At 49.6% G+C, this 17664-nt stretch overlaps 2 protein-coding genes across 3 annotated transcripts in view; one reads left to right on the top strand and one right to left on the bottom strand.

Moving 5' to 3' along the window:
* Nucleotides 1–17664, bottom strand: part of RAB37 (RAB37, member RAS oncogene family) — a 67488-nt gene that overhangs the window by 36799 nt on the left and 13025 nt on the right. The gene's annotated exons all lie outside the window — the stretch shown is intronic.
* LOC120866707 (CMRF35-like molecule 1) lies at nucleotides 4518–9514 on the top strand. 2 transcript variants are annotated; one of them, XM_040244491.1, is made up of 4 exons: nucleotides 4518–5036; nucleotides 7400–7422; nucleotides 7716–7865; nucleotides 8394–9514. In XM_040244491.1, exons 1-4 carry the CDS (start codon nucleotides 4988–4990, stop codon nucleotides 8547–8549), a joined length of 378 nt encoding a protein of 125 aa, XP_040100425.1. In that variant the 5' UTR covers nucleotides 4518–4987; the 3' UTR covers nucleotides 8550–9514. The 2 variants fall into 2 exon arrangements, with proteins under 2 accessions (XP_040100425.1, XP_040100424.1); XM_040244490.1 differs by having other exon boundaries at nucleotides 8331–9514.

Below are 17664 nucleotides of genomic sequence, written 5' to 3'. Positions count from 1 at the left end.
TATAAAGTATACACCAATATCTCACAATCATTGCGGTATTTGCTGAGGCTTTTACTTGATAATCTTTACCAGATAAAGGAAGTTCTACTCTTAATTTGCGAAGAGTTTTTAGAAAATCAAATGTGTGTTGACCATGTGGCATGTGGTCAGGGATTGAACCTGGGTCCCCTGCATTGGCACGCAGATTCTTTACCACTGAGCCACCAGGGAAGCCTCTCTACTTCATTAATTTTATTACCTTAATTATTTCCTTTCTTCTAGTTTTATCTTTCTTCCTACTCCGACTTCTGTTTTTTAACTTTTGAAATAAATATTTGATATATTAAAGTTCTCTTTACTTTTCTAATACATGCATTTAGTGCTCTAAAATATGCCTAAGCAGTACAAACCTGGTCCCCCAGCAGATGGGTCTGGGAGGCCCAGGCTAGATTGCTATTGTTTCTATTTAAGCTGGTGTTTCAAAGAGATTTCACCCGATTTTGAGCTACTCCTTAAAAGTGTAAAGATCTGAAACCATATCGCCTGCTTCTTACATGAGGACAGTGGGACAAGTGCCCCCTCCCCCCAATCCAGGGGCGTCTGCTCTCCAGACTACTGAGCTCACCACTTCCCAGGTTCTGACACCAAGTGCTAGAGACAGCTGCCATTCTTCGTGATGCTTGAGGTGTTGTTTCCTTACAGTAAAAAACCATTTCTCTGTATCTCCAATCTTTCAAAGATGAGGAAATGGAAGAGCAAGAAAATCATATATATCAGAAAATGCTGCTGCTTTTCTCTATAATACTTGCCTTCCTGCAGGGCTGTAGTATTCAAGACAGTATGGATTCGAATTGTTGTTGTTCAGTGGCTAAATCGTGTCCAACTGTTTGTGACCCCATGGACTGCAGCACACCAGGCTCCTTGGCCCTCCACCATCTCCTGGAATTCACTCAAATTCATGTCCATTGAGTCAGTGATGCTATCTAACCATCTATCCTATGCTGATACCTTCTCTGTTTGCCTTCAAACTTTCCCCAGATCAGAGTGTTTTCTAATGAGGCAACTCTTTGCATCAGGGGGCCAGAGTATTGGAACTTCATAAGGATAGATCAATGGAACAGAATGGAACATCCATAAAGAACTCACACATTTGCTTTTTGACAAAGCAGCCAAAGCAATTCAATGGGAAGAAATGGAATCTGGGTAATAAAAATTCCAGAGCACCGGGAAACTGATGGGCATTGCTCTTTTGGTCAATTTCAAAGGTGGGTCGGGAAGATCCCCTGGAGAAGGAAATGGCAACCCACTCTAGTATTCTTGCCTGGAAAATCCCATGGATGGAGGATCCCGGTAGGCTACAGTCCATGGGGTCGCAAAGAGTTGGACAGGACTGAACGACTTCACTTTCACTTTTTATAGAACCAGTAGACATAATTAGAACCATTAGGAACAGTTTCTCCAGAGCTGGGTGATGAGGATGTTTCCCCTGGGCCTCCTGAGGTTAACAGTACAGAGTCATCTTCTGTGCAAATAGGTCCTTTGCTCTTTCCTCCCCATCAGACCAGAATAACACAGGGATGGCTGCAAATGGACGTTGCTGGAAGTGGAAAGACTTACTGGCTACAGACAGGGGAAGAGGCATTAATTACAGGAAGGTGCTCTTGCTTTGTGTCAATGTTTTTGTTTCATTGAGATCTGCAGTTCTGCTCTCATGGGATTTTCTTGGTGACTTTGGCTAGAATTTTGAAGGTCAAAAAGTCCGTCTTGATCTGTCTTCCTTGACTGTTACTCAGCTCAGGAGGCCCTTGGGTCTGGTTGAACTATTCACAGTGCAGGAGGCTGTGGCCCTGCCCGCAGGATGGGAGGTGACACGTACATGGATTTGTGTTTCCAGGCTCATCTGCCGTCTCGGGTCCCAAAGCAGTGAGAGGTGTGGAGCAGGACTCACTGACTGTGCGGTGTCGATACAACCCTGGGTATGAGACTTACGTGAAGTGGTGGTGTCGGGGGGCTGACTGGAGCAGCTGTCGCTTCGTTGTTAAAACCACTGGATCAGAGAAGGAGGTGAAGCAGGGCCGCATGTCCATCAAGGACAACTGGAAAGACCGCTCGTTCACCGTGACCATGGAGAAGCTCAGGCTAGACGATTCAGACTCTTACTGGTGTGGGATTGAGAGAGTTGGAATTGACCTGGGGGACCACGTTGACGTGACCATTGACCCAGGTAAGCCTATGAGTGTGTGTGAACGTGTCTCTTCAGGGCCTGCTCTGTCCAGGAACCCAACTGGCCCTCAGAGGGAATGTCCCAGGGGTGGGGGAGTCCTGAGGGCTCACAGAGCCCCCGCTGACCACCTGGGCTGGGAGCAGCCGGGCTTCCCCTCGACGCTTTCCTGGCTCCAGGGCCGCCTCCAGGCGGGATCAGGCTTTCCCAGCACCCTGTTTCCCTGCGCACAGTCAGTGCCTGAGCCTGCTCCCAAGGGGATGAAGGTGGTGGTCCCCGTGTCAGTCTGTGGGCCAAGGGGCCCTCCTCTGTGGGACCTGGAGACCCCGCTTCCTGCCAGTGCTTTCCTGGGACCTCTGCTGCCCTGGGAGTGTTCCTGCTCTTTCTGGAATTCGGGGTTGGGTCTTCAGAGCTGCCATGCCCACTGCGTGTTCCATATCCCACCTCAGGGGGAAGTCCCAGCCCAGTGGGGGATGCTGTGCTTAATGTCGGGGTCTGGACAGGGCTCCACAGTCAGAAGGCTGCAATTCTGATGCATGAAACCCCATCAGGAGCCATTTATACATTTGAGTTGAACAACACTCTCTTCCTCAATCCTTCTAGAAGGCAAACACTCCTGGGCATGTTAGCTCAGTGATCTTGGTTTGATATAATTTATCTATTGGGCTCTGCTTCTGCTGATCCTCAGACAGATGGCACCAGCTCCCGGGGCACCTGTGTGGAAGGGGGGCTGGGTACAGTCAACAGTCACCGCCCCTTCCCACCCCCCCCCAACACACTCACACCTGGAACCTGTGTGGCTCATTATACTTGCAAAGTACAACACGTACGTCATCTCATTCAATCCTGACACCATTCCTGAGAACTATGCCCATCATGGGAGATTAATAACTTCCTCCAAGTGCAGGCTTTTCCTGAGCCTCGGGATTTTTCTCAGGGCTGGTCCTGACCTTTGACTTTGCAGATCTTGCCTGTGTTAGCTGCCTGGTAGCCCCTATTCTACTCCTGTCCTCGTGGATAAGTAGATGGGGGAGGCACTGGCTGTGGCCCCATCATAAGCAGCTGGAGCATTTGAATTCACCTGCTCTCCAGCTGCCCTTGGCTTGAGGTGACCCTGGGCCCCTCTAACCTCCCTGGACCTATGCCAGCCCCACTGCCTCTGAGGCTCTGAGTCTCCTGGAGGTCAGGGAGATATGAGCAGTCTGGGCTGTCGGCCCCTCCCTTGGTCCTGCTCCAAACACTCAGGATAGGGAGGCCCATGCTCACCACTACTCAGGGCAGGGAGGCCCATGCTCCCCAAACCCCCATGCCCCAGACTCAGAGCCACATGTAGGGCGGTGGGCGGGTGAGCAGGCAGAGTGCTGTGTAACCTGATCTCTGTGCCAAGCACCAACTACAGTGCCGACCACCATTCCCACCACCTCCACCGTCAACACAAAAGATAATATTCACTCCTCAGCTGCGACCGGCCACCACTCCAAAGACAGGTAAGCCAGCTCCGAGGCTGCCATTCCTCATGGACCACTGGGCCCAAACTCCTTGGAAGGGAAACCTTTGTAGTCCCAGGTCCCAGCCAGAGCTTGTCTCTGCACTCTTGGGCTCAAGGATGCTAGGGCCCCCTCTCACTTGCTCTCACAGCTCAGGAGGCCAGAAATGAAACCAAGGTGTGGGCAGGTTGGCTCCTTCTTGGGACTCTAAAGTAGAGTCTGTCCCAGGCCAGTCTCTTCACTTCTGGGGGCTGCTGGTAAGCTGAGAATTCCTTGGCTTGTGGCGGCATCACGCCAACCTTGGCCTCTGACATCACATGGCCTTCTCCCTGAGTGTCTGTGTGCCCTGATTTCCGACCCCCCCAACTTTTAAAAAAATTTATTTATTTGACTGCACTGAGTCTTAGTTGTGGTATGTAAACTCTTAGTTGCCAGCTATGGGATCTAGTTCCCTGACCAGGAATTGAATCTGGCCCCCCTGCATTGGGAGCGAGGAGTTTTAGCCACTGGACCACCAATTTATCCTTTATAAGGACATTAGTCACTTGCCTCGGGCCCATCCTGATCCAGCATGACCTCTTCTTAACTTGATGACCTCTGCAAAGATCTTACTTCCAAACGGATCTCAGGTTCTGTGTGAACTACCGGGTGAAGGATGCTGTTCAGCCTGCACAGGGGGCAAGCAGAGAAATAGGAAAGACTTTCCAGAGCCTTTGCCATGGAATTTCTGTTTGGCCTGCAGAGCCACAGAAACACCATTTGGAACATTCCTCTCCCATCTTTTTTTAAAAACCAGGACTTCCCTGGTGGTCCAGTGGCTAGAACTCTGTGCTCCCCATGTGGAGGGGCTTGGGTTTGATCCCAGTTAGGAAGCTAGATCCCATGTGCTGCAATTAGGAGTTTGCCTGCTGCAGCTAAGACTCAGTGAAATAAATGAAATATTAAAAAAACATCTTTGGAGAACTCCCTGATGGTTCAGTAGTGAGGATTCCATGATTTCACTGCGGAGGGAGCAGGTTCAATCCCTGGTCAGGGGACTAAAATCCCATAAGCCCTGCAGTGCAGCCAAGAGAAGAAAAAAAAATCTTTGAGGGCCCCCAGGAGTAGGGGTTTCCTAGGTTGGAAACCACAGCCCTGCAGTTGGAAGGTCTAAAGGTGTGTGGCCATCTCTGGCCCCGGGTGGGTGGGATAAGGTCAAGGGGGGAGGTCAGCCACGGGGGCTTCCTCTGTCGTTTCCAGCGACGGCCTGAAGCTCAGTGTCCTCCTTCCTCTCATCTTTGCGGTGTTGCTGCTTCTCTTCATGGTGGCCTCGCTCGTGGCTTGGAGAATGGCGAAGAGACTGAAGAAAGGTGAGGAGACCGGGCTGAGGCTGGGCTGGGCTGGGTAGCGTAGCAGCGCGTGGGGTTGACGGCCCGCGTGGTCATCCCGGAGCCTTCGGACCCATGGATCGCCCGCAGACTCCGGAAGGGTTGCTGTCCCGAAGGCCTCAGCGGCTGGCGGTTTGAGGGGCTGGAGCTTAGAGGTGAGCCCAGGAGCTTTCAACGTCAGGTCTGCCTTGAACATCCCTCCTTGTTCTTCTTGCCTCTTTGCTCTGCCTCCCGGTCCATTTCCTGATTTGGCTCTCGGTGGCAGAGGTGACAATGGCCTTAGGCAGGCAGCCCTTCTAGGGTACCCACACCCTTTAGAGTCTTGACCGTTGCTTCCTGTGGTTGTCACGGAGGGACTGAGTTGACGTGGGGGCAGGGGAGACACCCTCAGGAAGTTATGCACACACAAGCAAGTGGACACACAGGCGCATGAGCCCATGGACACGTATGCACGCGCAAACACCGCTCACACGTGAATGCACACGTGTGCTCGGACACACATATACAGTCCTCTGGGTTTCCTCAGAAGGGTTGGTGGCCACTCCTGTTTTTATTTATTTATTTTTGGCCATGCTGGGTCTTTGTTGCTGCTCAGGCTTTTCTCTAGTTGCGGCGAGCAGAGCCTACTCTCTAGCGGCAGCGTGCAGGCTTCTTACTGCGGTGGCTTCTCCTGTTGCCGAGAACGGGCTCCAGGGCGTGAGGACTTGAGTAGCTGTGGCTCCTGGGCTCCAGAGTACAGGCTCAACAGTTGTCATGCGTGGGCTTAGTTGCCCCAAGGCATGTGGGATCTTCCGGGACCAGGGATCGAACTCATGGGGCTTTGCATTGGCAGGCGGATTCTTTATCACTGAGCTACTGGGGATGACCCCAGGCCTATTTTTGCTCTTCCTCTTCTCCAGCCTTTTCTCAAGCTACCCTCCATGTAAATTTACCCTTTAGGGAAGGGCCCCTGCTCACGACTCTGCACTTGTCAGTCACGAGGTTTGGCCTCAACCAACCCTTTTCCTGTCTGGCTCCACTTCCACATTCTTAAAATTATTGCACCTTCTCCTTCTCAGAATCCAGCAGGACTGAGCTCTCACGGGGCCCTGTTTAACGCTGCCCACTCCCCACAGCCTGGGGAATCTTGTAGTTTGGGAAGAGGGGAGCCTGACTCTTGGCTCATCATATTTTCTCCCAGATGTATTGTCTGTGACCTAAATACATTCTGTTCTCCCTAAAAACCGGGGTGGGGTGAGGGGGGGTTTATATTATTTCTCTGTGGTCTCCATAACTAGGTGCAGGAGATGGCAGGGAGATAAAGAAATAGCTGGTCCATACAGTGTTGACTCAGCTCAAGTGCTCCACTTGGAGAGCAGCTTAGAACAATCTTGTCTCATGAGCAAGCTGTGCCGCTGGAGCCCTGGTACAGCCAACACTGGGCAAGCGCAGAACAGGCTTGGCCACCAGCAGCCCACGTCCCACCCGAAGGCTGGCCAGAATTCAACGGGACAAGGGTGTCGTCGTTTTGTTGTTTAGTTGTTCAGTTGTGTCCGACTCTTGTGTGACCCCAGGGACTGTAGCCCACCAGTCCCCTCTGTCCATGGGATTTTCCCAGGCAAGAATACTGGAGTGGGTTACCCTTTCCTTCTCCAAGCGGTCTTCCCGACCCAGGGATCGAACCTGGGTCTTCTGCACTGGCAGGTGGATTCTTTACCACAGAAGGGTGATGAGACAGACATAAATCAAATACCCTGGGAGCTGGCAAGGGAGGGATTCGAGAGCCTGGGTAGCTGCAGACAGTAGGTGTGACTTGAGTTGACCCATGAAAGATGACAGGCAGGCTGAGAAATGGTGGAGTTACAGGCAGAATTCCAGAAGTTATAGGCGGAGCCCGATCCCAGAAGAGTTGATAGCTGGCAGGGCCACCTGAGCAACTGATCACACAGTTCTGTGATGTGGGGAATAGATGGACCGAGGTCTCCTTATTTGTCATCTGAGGGATGAGAACTGGAACCAGGTCTCTTCTCAGGTGGCTCAGCAGTAAGAATCTGCCTGCAATTCAGGAGATGCGGGTTTGATCCCTGAGTCAGGAAGATCCTCTGGAGTAGGAAATGGCAACCTGCTCCAGTATCCTTGCCTGGGAAGTTCCACGGACTGAGAGGCCTGGCAGGGTGACAGTTCATGAGATTGTAAGGAGTTGGATGCAACTGAGAGATTGAACGTGCCTGCGCACGTGCGCGCACACACACTCTCACTCTTTTCTCTGAGCCTGAAGCTTAATTCACTTCATTTCTTCCCTAGACCTGGAGGCACGGGTGAGTCTCTGAATGGGCCTTCTAACTCTGGTTGTTTTTGTCTTTTAGCTGCTGGGACATCCCCAGTGCAGGTAAGAGAGTCCCCGAGGTCAGAGCAGAAACACCGGACACCTTGCCCCCCTTCTTGTTTTCCATCTCCCAGGAGCACTGAGGCCCAAGTGCCTCAGATAATCCCTGTGCCCAAGTGCCTGTATGCTCATGACCCAGCTGCAAGGGCTGGGAAGGGGCCCGGGAAGATGCTGGAATCAGCAAAAAGGGAGAGGGCTTGGAAGGGGGCAGGCGTGGGAGGCTGAGAGGAAGTGGAGGTTGCAGAGGAAGCTGGGAGCCGTGTGTCCCTCTGTGGAACCCGAGTCTCGTCTCCTAGGTGCTTCAGCCCCCGGGAAGCGACATCTGCTACGCAGACCTGAACCTGCAGCAGATTGAAAAGCCCTCTGGCTCCTCCCGGAAGAAGGCCTCTGAGAGGGCCCCCTCCTCCCCCCAGGCCTACTCAGGGGACGGAGACTATGCCAACACGGTATGTGCTCGGTGGGGCTCGGACCAGACCTGCTGTTGCCTCTTCCTTTGAGGATGGGTTTTCTCTTGCCCACGTGGGAAGGTGGGCGCTAAGCAAAGACGCAGCCATCGAAAGACTGGCTGGCAGAGCCCCTGCGGGCTTTTGGCCTTTGGCATCACCTCCATACCAGACCTCAGCACTGGAGACTCAGAGTCCGGTCAGACATGGTCCATACGCTGGGTGCGGCCGAATGACCCGGTATTCTGTGCAAAATGTGCTGCCCTGGTGCAGAATTGAGGGAGAGCACCTTCTGCTACGACTGGAGCTCAGGGTGCCTGGCTGAGTGGAGGGAGGAGGGGCTGGAGGGCCTGGGAGAAGCTTCCAGAAGTCCTGGAGGGTCTGTCTCCCTGGGGCCCTCCAAGGCCTCCTCCATGGGTGGGCAGCCTCTGGCCAGCACCTCTAACCCCGAGGACATCTTCACTGCAGGCTGACGTCTTCAGGGACAACATCCCCTACACCCCTCTAACCCCGAAGACATCTTCGCTGCAGGCTGAGGTTTCCAGGGACAGCATCACCTACGCGGCTCTGTCTTTGGACACCTCGGATGAACACCCGACCTACAGCAACATGGAGCATCTCAACACCCACCCTCCCAGCAGGAGCCTCGAGAAGTCCACAGAGTACAGCACCATCAGAAAGCCTTAGCCTCAGCCCCAGAGGCCCCTCTCTGAGCCCCCTTGAGACCTCTGAGTACCTTCCTGCTCCACTCGTCTGCTTTCTGCCCCCTCTGTCCCCTCAGGGGACCAGACAGTGACTGAGGTCTCTGACTGATGAAGCTGGCATCACGGCCAGCTCTGGTCTGATGGCTTGGGGTCTGGTCTCAGGGAGCTTCTGAGAGTTAGACAGGGGTCTTTCCACATCCTGTTCTCTCCCACACATCTTGAGACAGGATTGAGGATACAATCTGGAGTTGCTGAGGGAGTAAGCAAGATGATAATGGTAATAACAGTAATTCACTTCTATTTATTGCTTATCATGGGTGGTGGGTTTCCCTCTTGGCTCAGATGGTAAAGAATCTGCCCGCAATGTTGGAGACTCTGGTTTGATCCCTGGATTGGGAAGATCCCTTGGAGAAAGGAATGGCAACCCACTTCAGTATTCTTGCCTGGAGAGTCCCATGGACAGGCTACAGTCCACAGGGTCACAAAGAACTGGACACAACTGAGTGACTCACACTTTCACTTTATCATGAACGGTGGACTGAATAATTGTCCTTGAAGTTATTTGCATCCAAATCCCCACAACCTGGGAACATTACCTTCTGGGGCAAAAAGGACTGTGTAGATGTAATGGAGTCAAGGATTTGGGGATGGGAAGATTATTCTGGGTTATCCAGCTGGGCCCTAAGTATAAGCCCAAGGGTCCTTATAAGAGGGAAGTGAGAGGGTCACAGAGAAGAAGACGGTGATAGTGGTAGGAACAGAGGTCAGGACGATATGAGCAGGACCCAGGGAATGCCACAGCCTCCAGGAGCTGGAAAAGGCAGGAATGGAGCCTTCTCTGGGGCGCCCAGAAGAGTCAGCCCGTCTGACACCCTGACTTTAGCCCAGTGAGACTGATTTCCTACTTTATGGCCTCCACAATTACAGGAGAATAAGTTATTATTTTCATGAAGTCACTGTGTGTGTGGTAAGTTGTTACAGGAGCAATAGGAAAAATAAACTATTGTGACAGGCATTCGTCCCTAAGTGCTTTACCTGCAGTAACTAATTGACTCCTCGTTACAACCCTAAGAAGATGCTTTCATTACTGCCTCCACCTTACAGATGAGGGATCTGGGTACAGAGATGGTCAGTGACTTACCAAGTTTTACCCCTAGCAAGTGGATGAATTGAAATTTGAGCTTGGGCATTTTGGCTCCAGAGTCCAGAGTCTGGGCCACCACCTGGATTCTGTGTATAAGGAGGACAGTGTGTGTGAGTGTGTGTGTGCGCATGTACACAGTTACTCACACAGGGATAGTCAGTGAGTATCTGTAGATGCTGGACTGGGACTTCCCTGGTGGTCCGGTAGCTAAGATTCTGAGCTCCCAGTGCAGGGGGTCTGGGTTTGGTCCCCGAGCAGTGAATGAAATCCCACATGCCACAACTAGGAGTTCACACGCCACGGTTAAACATCAAAGATCTGCATGCCATAACTGAGACCCAGCACAGCCAAATTAAAAATATATATATTACAGATGCTGGACTTACTGACTTTATTCTAGGGTCACGACCCCACTCTCTCTGGAATCCTGACTCCTGCCTCAGCTCGTCATCTCCATGGTTACCAAATTAGTCCAGTCCCTGGCCTGGAGTCCCTCTTGTTCTCTGCCCCTGAGTCCATCCTCCTCCCAGCAGCCAGAGGGATCTCCTTAAAGCACAGGCCTGATCACTCTCTGCTTGGGGCCAGGGAGCCGCAGATCTGGGTCTGCCCCAGGACCCTCTTTCTGGCTAACCCTGACTTGCCCTGCTCTGTCCTCACTGGCCTTTCTCCTATCCATCTAACTTTTAATTACCTCAGTCAGCCTTTAAAATAGGCACCTACCAGATATATCGCTGGATATAAAGTTTTTTTATCCCAGATTCCAGTCATCTGGATGGATGGCATTCTAAAAAGGGACCTTTTCGTGTCCTTAGAGATGGAGTTGACTAGGCCCTGATATTTGTAGACTTTGCCCAGTCCATTCTAGAGCTAGCCAGGCAGAGGACTCCTGAGTGGCGGTCCTCACAGGAGGCACTTTGGTTCTTCCGGGGTTGGGTCATGACTGCAGGAATGTCTTGAATCCAGCCCGATTTGTTCAAGCCTGAGCACGCTGGGCAAATGGTCAGGGTAGGGGAAGGGAGGCAAACGTGCAAGAGGGCCGAAGGAAACCGTTTCTTAATGTTTAGAGATTACCATCTTGGTATTTTCTCAGCCATATCCGGCTGCTCCACAGAGACTTTGCTGCGGCAGACTTTGGGTTCTGGACTAGCACCTTGGTTGCAAGGGAGAGAAAATTCAGATGAGCCTCATTTGGCCTGAGTGAGGGCGGCAGTTACCATTTCCCAGGAAAGCACACTCTGTCAGGACAAACTCCAAGATGTTTAAGCACTCAGTTCCGCTTTAGTGCCCAGTTATTTATAGCCTGACAAAGGTGCTGGAGTTTCCCTCCTTTGGTTTTTGAATCATTAATATTTAAAGATTCCACTTTATAAAACACTGGAGGGTTTGGATAGTCTCCTTTTGAGAATACGTGTGTATTTCTGGCTTTCAGAAGACAGAGCGCCCCCCCCCCAACTTTTCTTCTTTTTTAAACTGAAGTATAGCTGATTTACAGTGTTAATTTCTGTTGTACAACAAAGTGATTCAGTTATACATATATATTCTTTTAAAATATCCTTTTCTCTGTGGTTTATCGCAGGATAGTGAATACAGCTCCCGGTGCCATTCAGCAGGACCTCGTTGTTTGCCCATCCTGTGGGAGTTAACCCCAGGCCCCAGTCCATCCCTCTCCCGCCCTCCCTCCTCCTTGGCAACCACAGGTCTGTTCTGAATGGACCGGGCCCTTCTGAGGGTCAATTGAGAGTCATATACCATTAATATATACACGTTGGATTGGAACTTGCCCGGTGGTCTGACGCTGTGCTTCCAATGCAGGTTTGATCTCAGGTTGGGGAATTAAGGTCTCACATGCTGTATCAGTTCAGTTCAGTTCAGTCGCTCAGTCGTGTCCAACTCTTTGCGACCCCATGAATCGCAGCACGCCAGGCCTCCCTGTCCATCACCAGCTCCCGGAGTTCACTCAGACTCACGTCCATTGAGTCAGTGATGCCATCCAGCCATCTCATCCTCGGTCGTCCCCTTCTCCTCCTGCCCCTAATCCCTCCCAGCATCAGAGTCTTTTCCAATGAGTCAACTCTTCGCATGAGGTGGCCAAAGTACTGGAGCTTCAGCTTCAGCATCATTTCTTCCAAAGAAATCCCAGGATTGATCTCCTTCAGAATGGATTGGTTGGATCTCCTTGCAGTCCAAGGGACTCTCAAGAGTCTTCTCCAACACCACAGTTCAAAAGCATCAATTCTTCGGCGCTCAGCCTTCTTCACAGTCCAACTCTCACATCCATACATGACCACAGGAAAAACCATAGCCTTGACTAGACAGACCTTAGTCGGCAAAGTAATGTCTCTGTTTTTGAATATGCTATCTAGGTTGGTCATAACTTTTCTTCCAAGGAGTAAGCATCTTATAATTTCATGGCTGCAGTCACCATCTGCAGTGATTTTGGAGCCCAAAAAAATAAAGTCTGACACTGTTTCCACTGTTTCCCTGTCTATTTCCCATGAAGTGATGGGACCGGATGCCATGATCTTCGTTTTCTGAATGTTGAGCTTTAAGCCAACTTTTTCGCTCTCTTCTTTCACTTTCATCGAGAGGCTTTTTAGCTCCTCTTCACTTTCTGCCATAAGGGTGGTGTCATCTGCATATCTGCTGTATAGCATGGTCAAAAAGTTTAAAAATATATATATATATATATTCAGCACTGAAGTGGTGCTGAAGGCTACCTTTGTTGGATACGTTGAAAACAGAGTTCATAGCCACTGGATCTTGGAAGGGCCAGGCAGCTAAAATCAGTTGATTTCATGCATCAGTGATTTTTTATTTAATTTTATTTTTTAAAGAAGGGCAAGACTTGTTAAGAAGCATACTATGTTTCTAAAGTCTTTATTGACTTTGTTACGATATTGCTTCTCTTTTCTATGTTTTGGTTTTTTTGGCCATGGGCCATGTGGGATCTTAGCTTCCTGACCAGGGGTGGAACCCCCACCCCCTGCCTTGGAAGGGGAAGAATTAAACATTGGGCCACCAGGGTGGTCCCTCACATATAAGAACTTTTTAGACCAGGAAGGACTGATATAGCGGTCAGGCTTTTATCTTACCAAGTAGGTGTATTCTTACCCAGTGTAATTGGAATTGTTAACGGTCTGTTTACTGGAAAAGTTGGTTCTATCAAGGAATCACACAAAAGATATATTCTTTCTCTAAATACTTTCTTTGGCTCAAAATATCTAAATGTGTCATCATTGGCTATTAACAGTGTCAAGATGTAGATCTAAGCCTTTTCTTTGCTGATGAATCTGCTGAAAAAGAAAAGGGATTAATCGCCTTTTCTGCACAAACTACACACGTTGTCTGGTCCTGGAGTTTCTAGTTCCAGTTTCCCTGACATGGGAGCAAGACATTGTAGATACTGATGAAGCAATCTGATTGCAAAATCCTTTTTCATTTTTATGCTTTCATTATGAATATTTTACAGTCTTCTCCCTCATTTCTAATTTGCTGTTAAAAAATGATATGCTTTAATTGAGTCTTTCTAAAACACTCGATTTATTTATTTATTTATAAAATTAAAAAATTTTTTTTGGTCACACCACACAGCCTGCAGGGTTATTGAACCAACCACACCACCTGCAGTGGAAGCTTGGAGTCTTAATCACTGGATTGCCAGGGATGTCCCCTCAATTTTGTAGAAATAACTTTTTTTGTTTACATTCCCTGCCATTGGTCAATATTGTTTCTGTTTATACTCTTAATTGGTTTGTTCATGGATGAATTCATCAAATTGCATAATTATAATTCACAGGTATGACCGGCCTAAACAGGTTTGGGCTGGATGCAGTTGACTCTTGTTAAACATGTATCTCAATGGGTGATGCGTGAAGAGCAGAAGCAAGGGAAACTTCAAGAGACTCTACCCGTTGCCACAGGCACAAAGACAGTATTTTCACCAAGAGATTGAAAGGTGTTGGTTGCTGTAATAAGTTGATCAAGAAAGGGATTGGTTTGGAACTTCCCTAGTGGTCCAGTGGTTAAGACTTGGCACTTGTAGTACAGGATTCAGTCCCTGGGAGGGGAACTAATATTCACATGCCTGAGGGCATGGCCAAAAAAAAAAAAAAGAATTAGTTAAGACAGTTTCTACTAAACCATCTGTTATGACCATAGTTTCGTAAAAGAAAGGACATGTGAGTGCCCCAAATCAGAACAGTAGGCGGTGCTTCCCACGAGGACAATTGGTGACTTTGGGCCAACATGGATTTATGTATATAAATCTCCTACGAATTGACTAATGCTTTGTCAAGGGCTGGTGCTCACATATAAACTAAGAATTGTCAGCCACTGATTTTGTCCACGTTATTCTCTAGACATGGATTCTCTCCTCTAGGTCCAGCTAGTGTGGTCTGTGCAGGCGTGCTAAGTTGCTTCAGTCGTGTCTGAGTCTTTGCGTCCCCGTGGACTGTAGTCCACAATGCTCCTCTGTCCATGGGGTTCTCCAGGCAAGAACACTGCAGTGGGTTGCCACGCCCTTCTCCAGGGGATCTTCCTGACCCAGGGATCAAACCCGTGTCTCTTACGTCTCCGGCACTGGCAGGCCGGCTCTTTACCACTAGTGCCACCTGGGAAGCTCAGCATCCCCCTAAAACCTCCTAGTAACTTATTCATCTGAACGCTAAGGTTGTCACTCATGAGGGCCCTGTGACCTTACATCAGCAGGGAAAAGAGCCGCTTCAGTCCCTCAGATTCCCCTGCCCAGCATAAGCCCTTCCCTGAATAATCCACTGGGATAACAAACTCACACGGCCCCTTCCTGAATGGGTGCAGTTCCAGCACCAACGAAAGGTGACCGGACCCTGGTTTTACTGAAGAACCTCTAAGAACGGTTTCGGAGTTAGGGAGGGGTAAGACTAGACGCTTACTCCTTGGAAGAAAAGTTATGACCAACCTAGATAGCATATTCAAAAGCAGAGACATTACTTTGCCGACTAAGGTCTGTCTAGTCAAGGCTATGGTTTTTCCTGTGGTCATGTATGGATGTGAGAGTTGGACTGTGAAGAAGGCTGAGCGCCGAAGAATTGATGCTTTTGAACTGTGTGTTGGAGAAGACTCTTGAGAGTCCCTTGGACTGCAAGGAGATCCAACCAATCCATTCTGAAGGAGATCAACCCTGGGATTTCTTTGGAAGGAATGATGCTAAAGCTGAAGCTCCAGTACTTTGGCCACCTCATGCGAAGAGTTGACTCATTGGAAAAGACTCTGATGCTGGGAGGGATTGGGGGCAGGAGGAGAAGGGGATGACCGAGGATGAGATGGCTGGATGGCATCACTGACTCGATGGACGTGAGTCTGAGTGAACTCCGGGAGCTGGTGATGGACAGGGAGGCCTGGCATGCTGCGATTCATGGGGTTGCAAAGAGTTGGACACGACTGAGCGACTGAACTGAACTGAACTGAACTGAAGACTGTTCCTGGGGCTTCTCCGATGGCTCAAACTGTAAGGAATCCACCTGCAATGCAGGAGATCTGGGTTTGATCCCTGGGTCAGGAAGATTCCCTGGAGAAGCCAATGGCTAACCACTCCAGTATTCTTGCCTGGAGAATCCCATGGACAGAGGAGCCTGGTGGGCTATAGTCTATGGGGTCACAAAGAGTGGGATACGACTGAAGTGACTAACACTTTCACTTTCAAGACTGTTCCTAAGGATCGGAAATAGAGAAGAGACATTCTGAACTTCTGTGTGATAGAAAAGCCGCTGTTAGCAGAAAGGAGGGATGTCTTATCTTATGTTCCAAAATAAAAACTCCACCCTGGGGACTTTCTAAAACCTCCCACATCCTCCCCATCACCCTTTCCATCTTCAGTCACAAACCCAGATAACCCTAGTCCCGCTGTTTGTTACCTTATTATTCTCATTATCTTTGGCCATGACACAGAGCATGTGGGATCTTATGTCCGTGGCCAGACATCACACCTATGCCCCCTGCGATGGGAGCTTGGAATCTTAACCACTGGACTGCCAGGGAAATCCTTACGTCCATCAATTGTTTCATTTTAAGTTTTATTGGGCAGAGGATGAGATGGTTGGATGGCATCACTGACTCAATGGACATGAATTTGTGCAAACTCCGGGAGATAGTGGAGGACAGAGAAGCCTGGTGTGCTGCAGTCTATGGCGTTGCAAAGTTGGACACAACTTAGTGACTGAACAACAAGTTTTAATGACATACTTGGTGCAGACTATATGTCTACATAAGATGTGTATTTGTTTTAAAGGATAGGGAAGCAAACACTCCCTATTCACCATCCTAGGGAAGAAATGGAGTGTTACCACTGAAACCACCCAGCTCATTCATTGTCTTTTGCTTCTTCCAAGGAAGACTGTGCTTGCCTATGGTGGCTGGACGCTTCTATCACAGCCCCTGACCCACTCTCCTTGCCTTCATGTTAATTAGCAAAGCCATCGGAGGAGGAGGTTTTCATTATGCAGCGTTCTGTACTAAATTAACAGATCTACGCACAACCCTTCCTACCTTAATACAACTTTTCTCCCTCAATAAAGCTACTAGCCAATGCCTGACTGTGCCTTTATGCTCTTTAAGGATCTGGTGATGCTGGGAGGGCAGCCTCATCAAGTTTCCTTCCAGCATCCCCACGCAGAATGCTGCCCTCTGTCAGAGACGGTGAGGGCTTCTGTGACAAGGAAGCAGCAGATCACAACCCCAGGTCTCATCCACGGTGCCCAGTGCCAGCCCCCTGGTCACTGGAAGGAGTTGCAAAGTTCAGGCGATGTACTCATTTCAAAAGTTCACATTGCCTTTGCAAGATTGGTAATAAGCCACGAAAGCAGAAGGACTGAACGCCGGAGGCCCTTGTCCTCCCACTGAAACACCCTGATGCCTGTCGCGTGGCAAATGAAAGCAGGACCAGCAGAGAGATAACCCCTAAAAATAGCTGAGACGTGAAAAGAGAAGTGAAAGTGGAGGCGAATGAAGGAGATTCTTCCCTGGAGCCATCTTGGTGTCAGCAAACCTTGGTGTGCTTTCCTGTGGCTATTATCCTGCAGCTGGCTATTTAAATTGAAAAAAAAAAAAATGTTGAAATACAGTTGGCTTACAGAGTTATGTTAGTTTCAGGTGTGATTTAGTTATATATATATATTCTTTTTCAGATTCTTTATCATTATAGATTATTCTGACTCTGCGACTCCATGGATTATAGCCTACCAGGCTCCTCTGTCCACGGAATTCTCCAAGCAAGAATAGTGGAGTGGGTTGCCATTTCCTTCTCCAGGGGATCTTCCTGACTCAGGGATCGAACCCAGGTCTCCTGCATTGCAGGTAGATTCTTTACAGTCTGAGCCACCAGGGAGGCCCTTATGGATTACAAGATATTGAATATAGTTCCCCATGCTGAACAGTAGGACTTGTTTATCTTTCGCAGTTGTGTTTTTATGGAGGCAAATCCCCCAGGGGATAATGTTGCTCCCGGGACTCATTGCACCAGACCTACTTTTCAGTGGTGTCTGGGTAGCCCCAAGGTTGGGGTTCTGTCTTTTTCTTTCTTTTTGTGGTTGTACCACGAGGCATGTAGGATCTTAACTTCCCAACCAGAGGTCACACCGGTGCCCCCTGTGGTGGAAGCACAGTCTTACTTAACCACTGGGCCACCAGGGAAGATCCAGGGTTCTGTCTGTTTCTTACTTATTTGCTGGGTGGCCTTGTGCAATCACAGAATGTCTCTCGGAGTCTGTTCATCCCTCCGCCAGATGGTTTTTAACCAAAGGGCCACAGGCCCTCTAGCCTGTGATCTCAGAGCGACCGAAGTGACCTTCTGGTTCCCAGTGTGTGATAGCTTGGGCCTCACTGACGTCTGTCCAGCCAACCCCAGCTCTCTCTGAGAGGTCCCCCAGGAGCTGCTACACAGGCCCCAGGGAAGGCTTCTTCAAGGCTTTTTATTTCTTTA

Source organism: Oryx dammah, unplaced genomic scaffold, assembly GCF_014754425.2.
Source record: "Oryx dammah isolate SB20612 unplaced genomic scaffold, SCBI_Odam_1.1 HiC_scaffold_8, whole genome shotgun sequence".
In the NCBI taxonomy this organism is placed as follows: Eukaryota; Metazoa; Chordata; class Mammalia; order Artiodactyla; family Bovidae; genus Oryx; species Oryx dammah.
The sequence above is the reverse complement of the archived record's forward strand: the minus strand, read 5'-3'. Positions and strand labels throughout refer to the sequence as shown.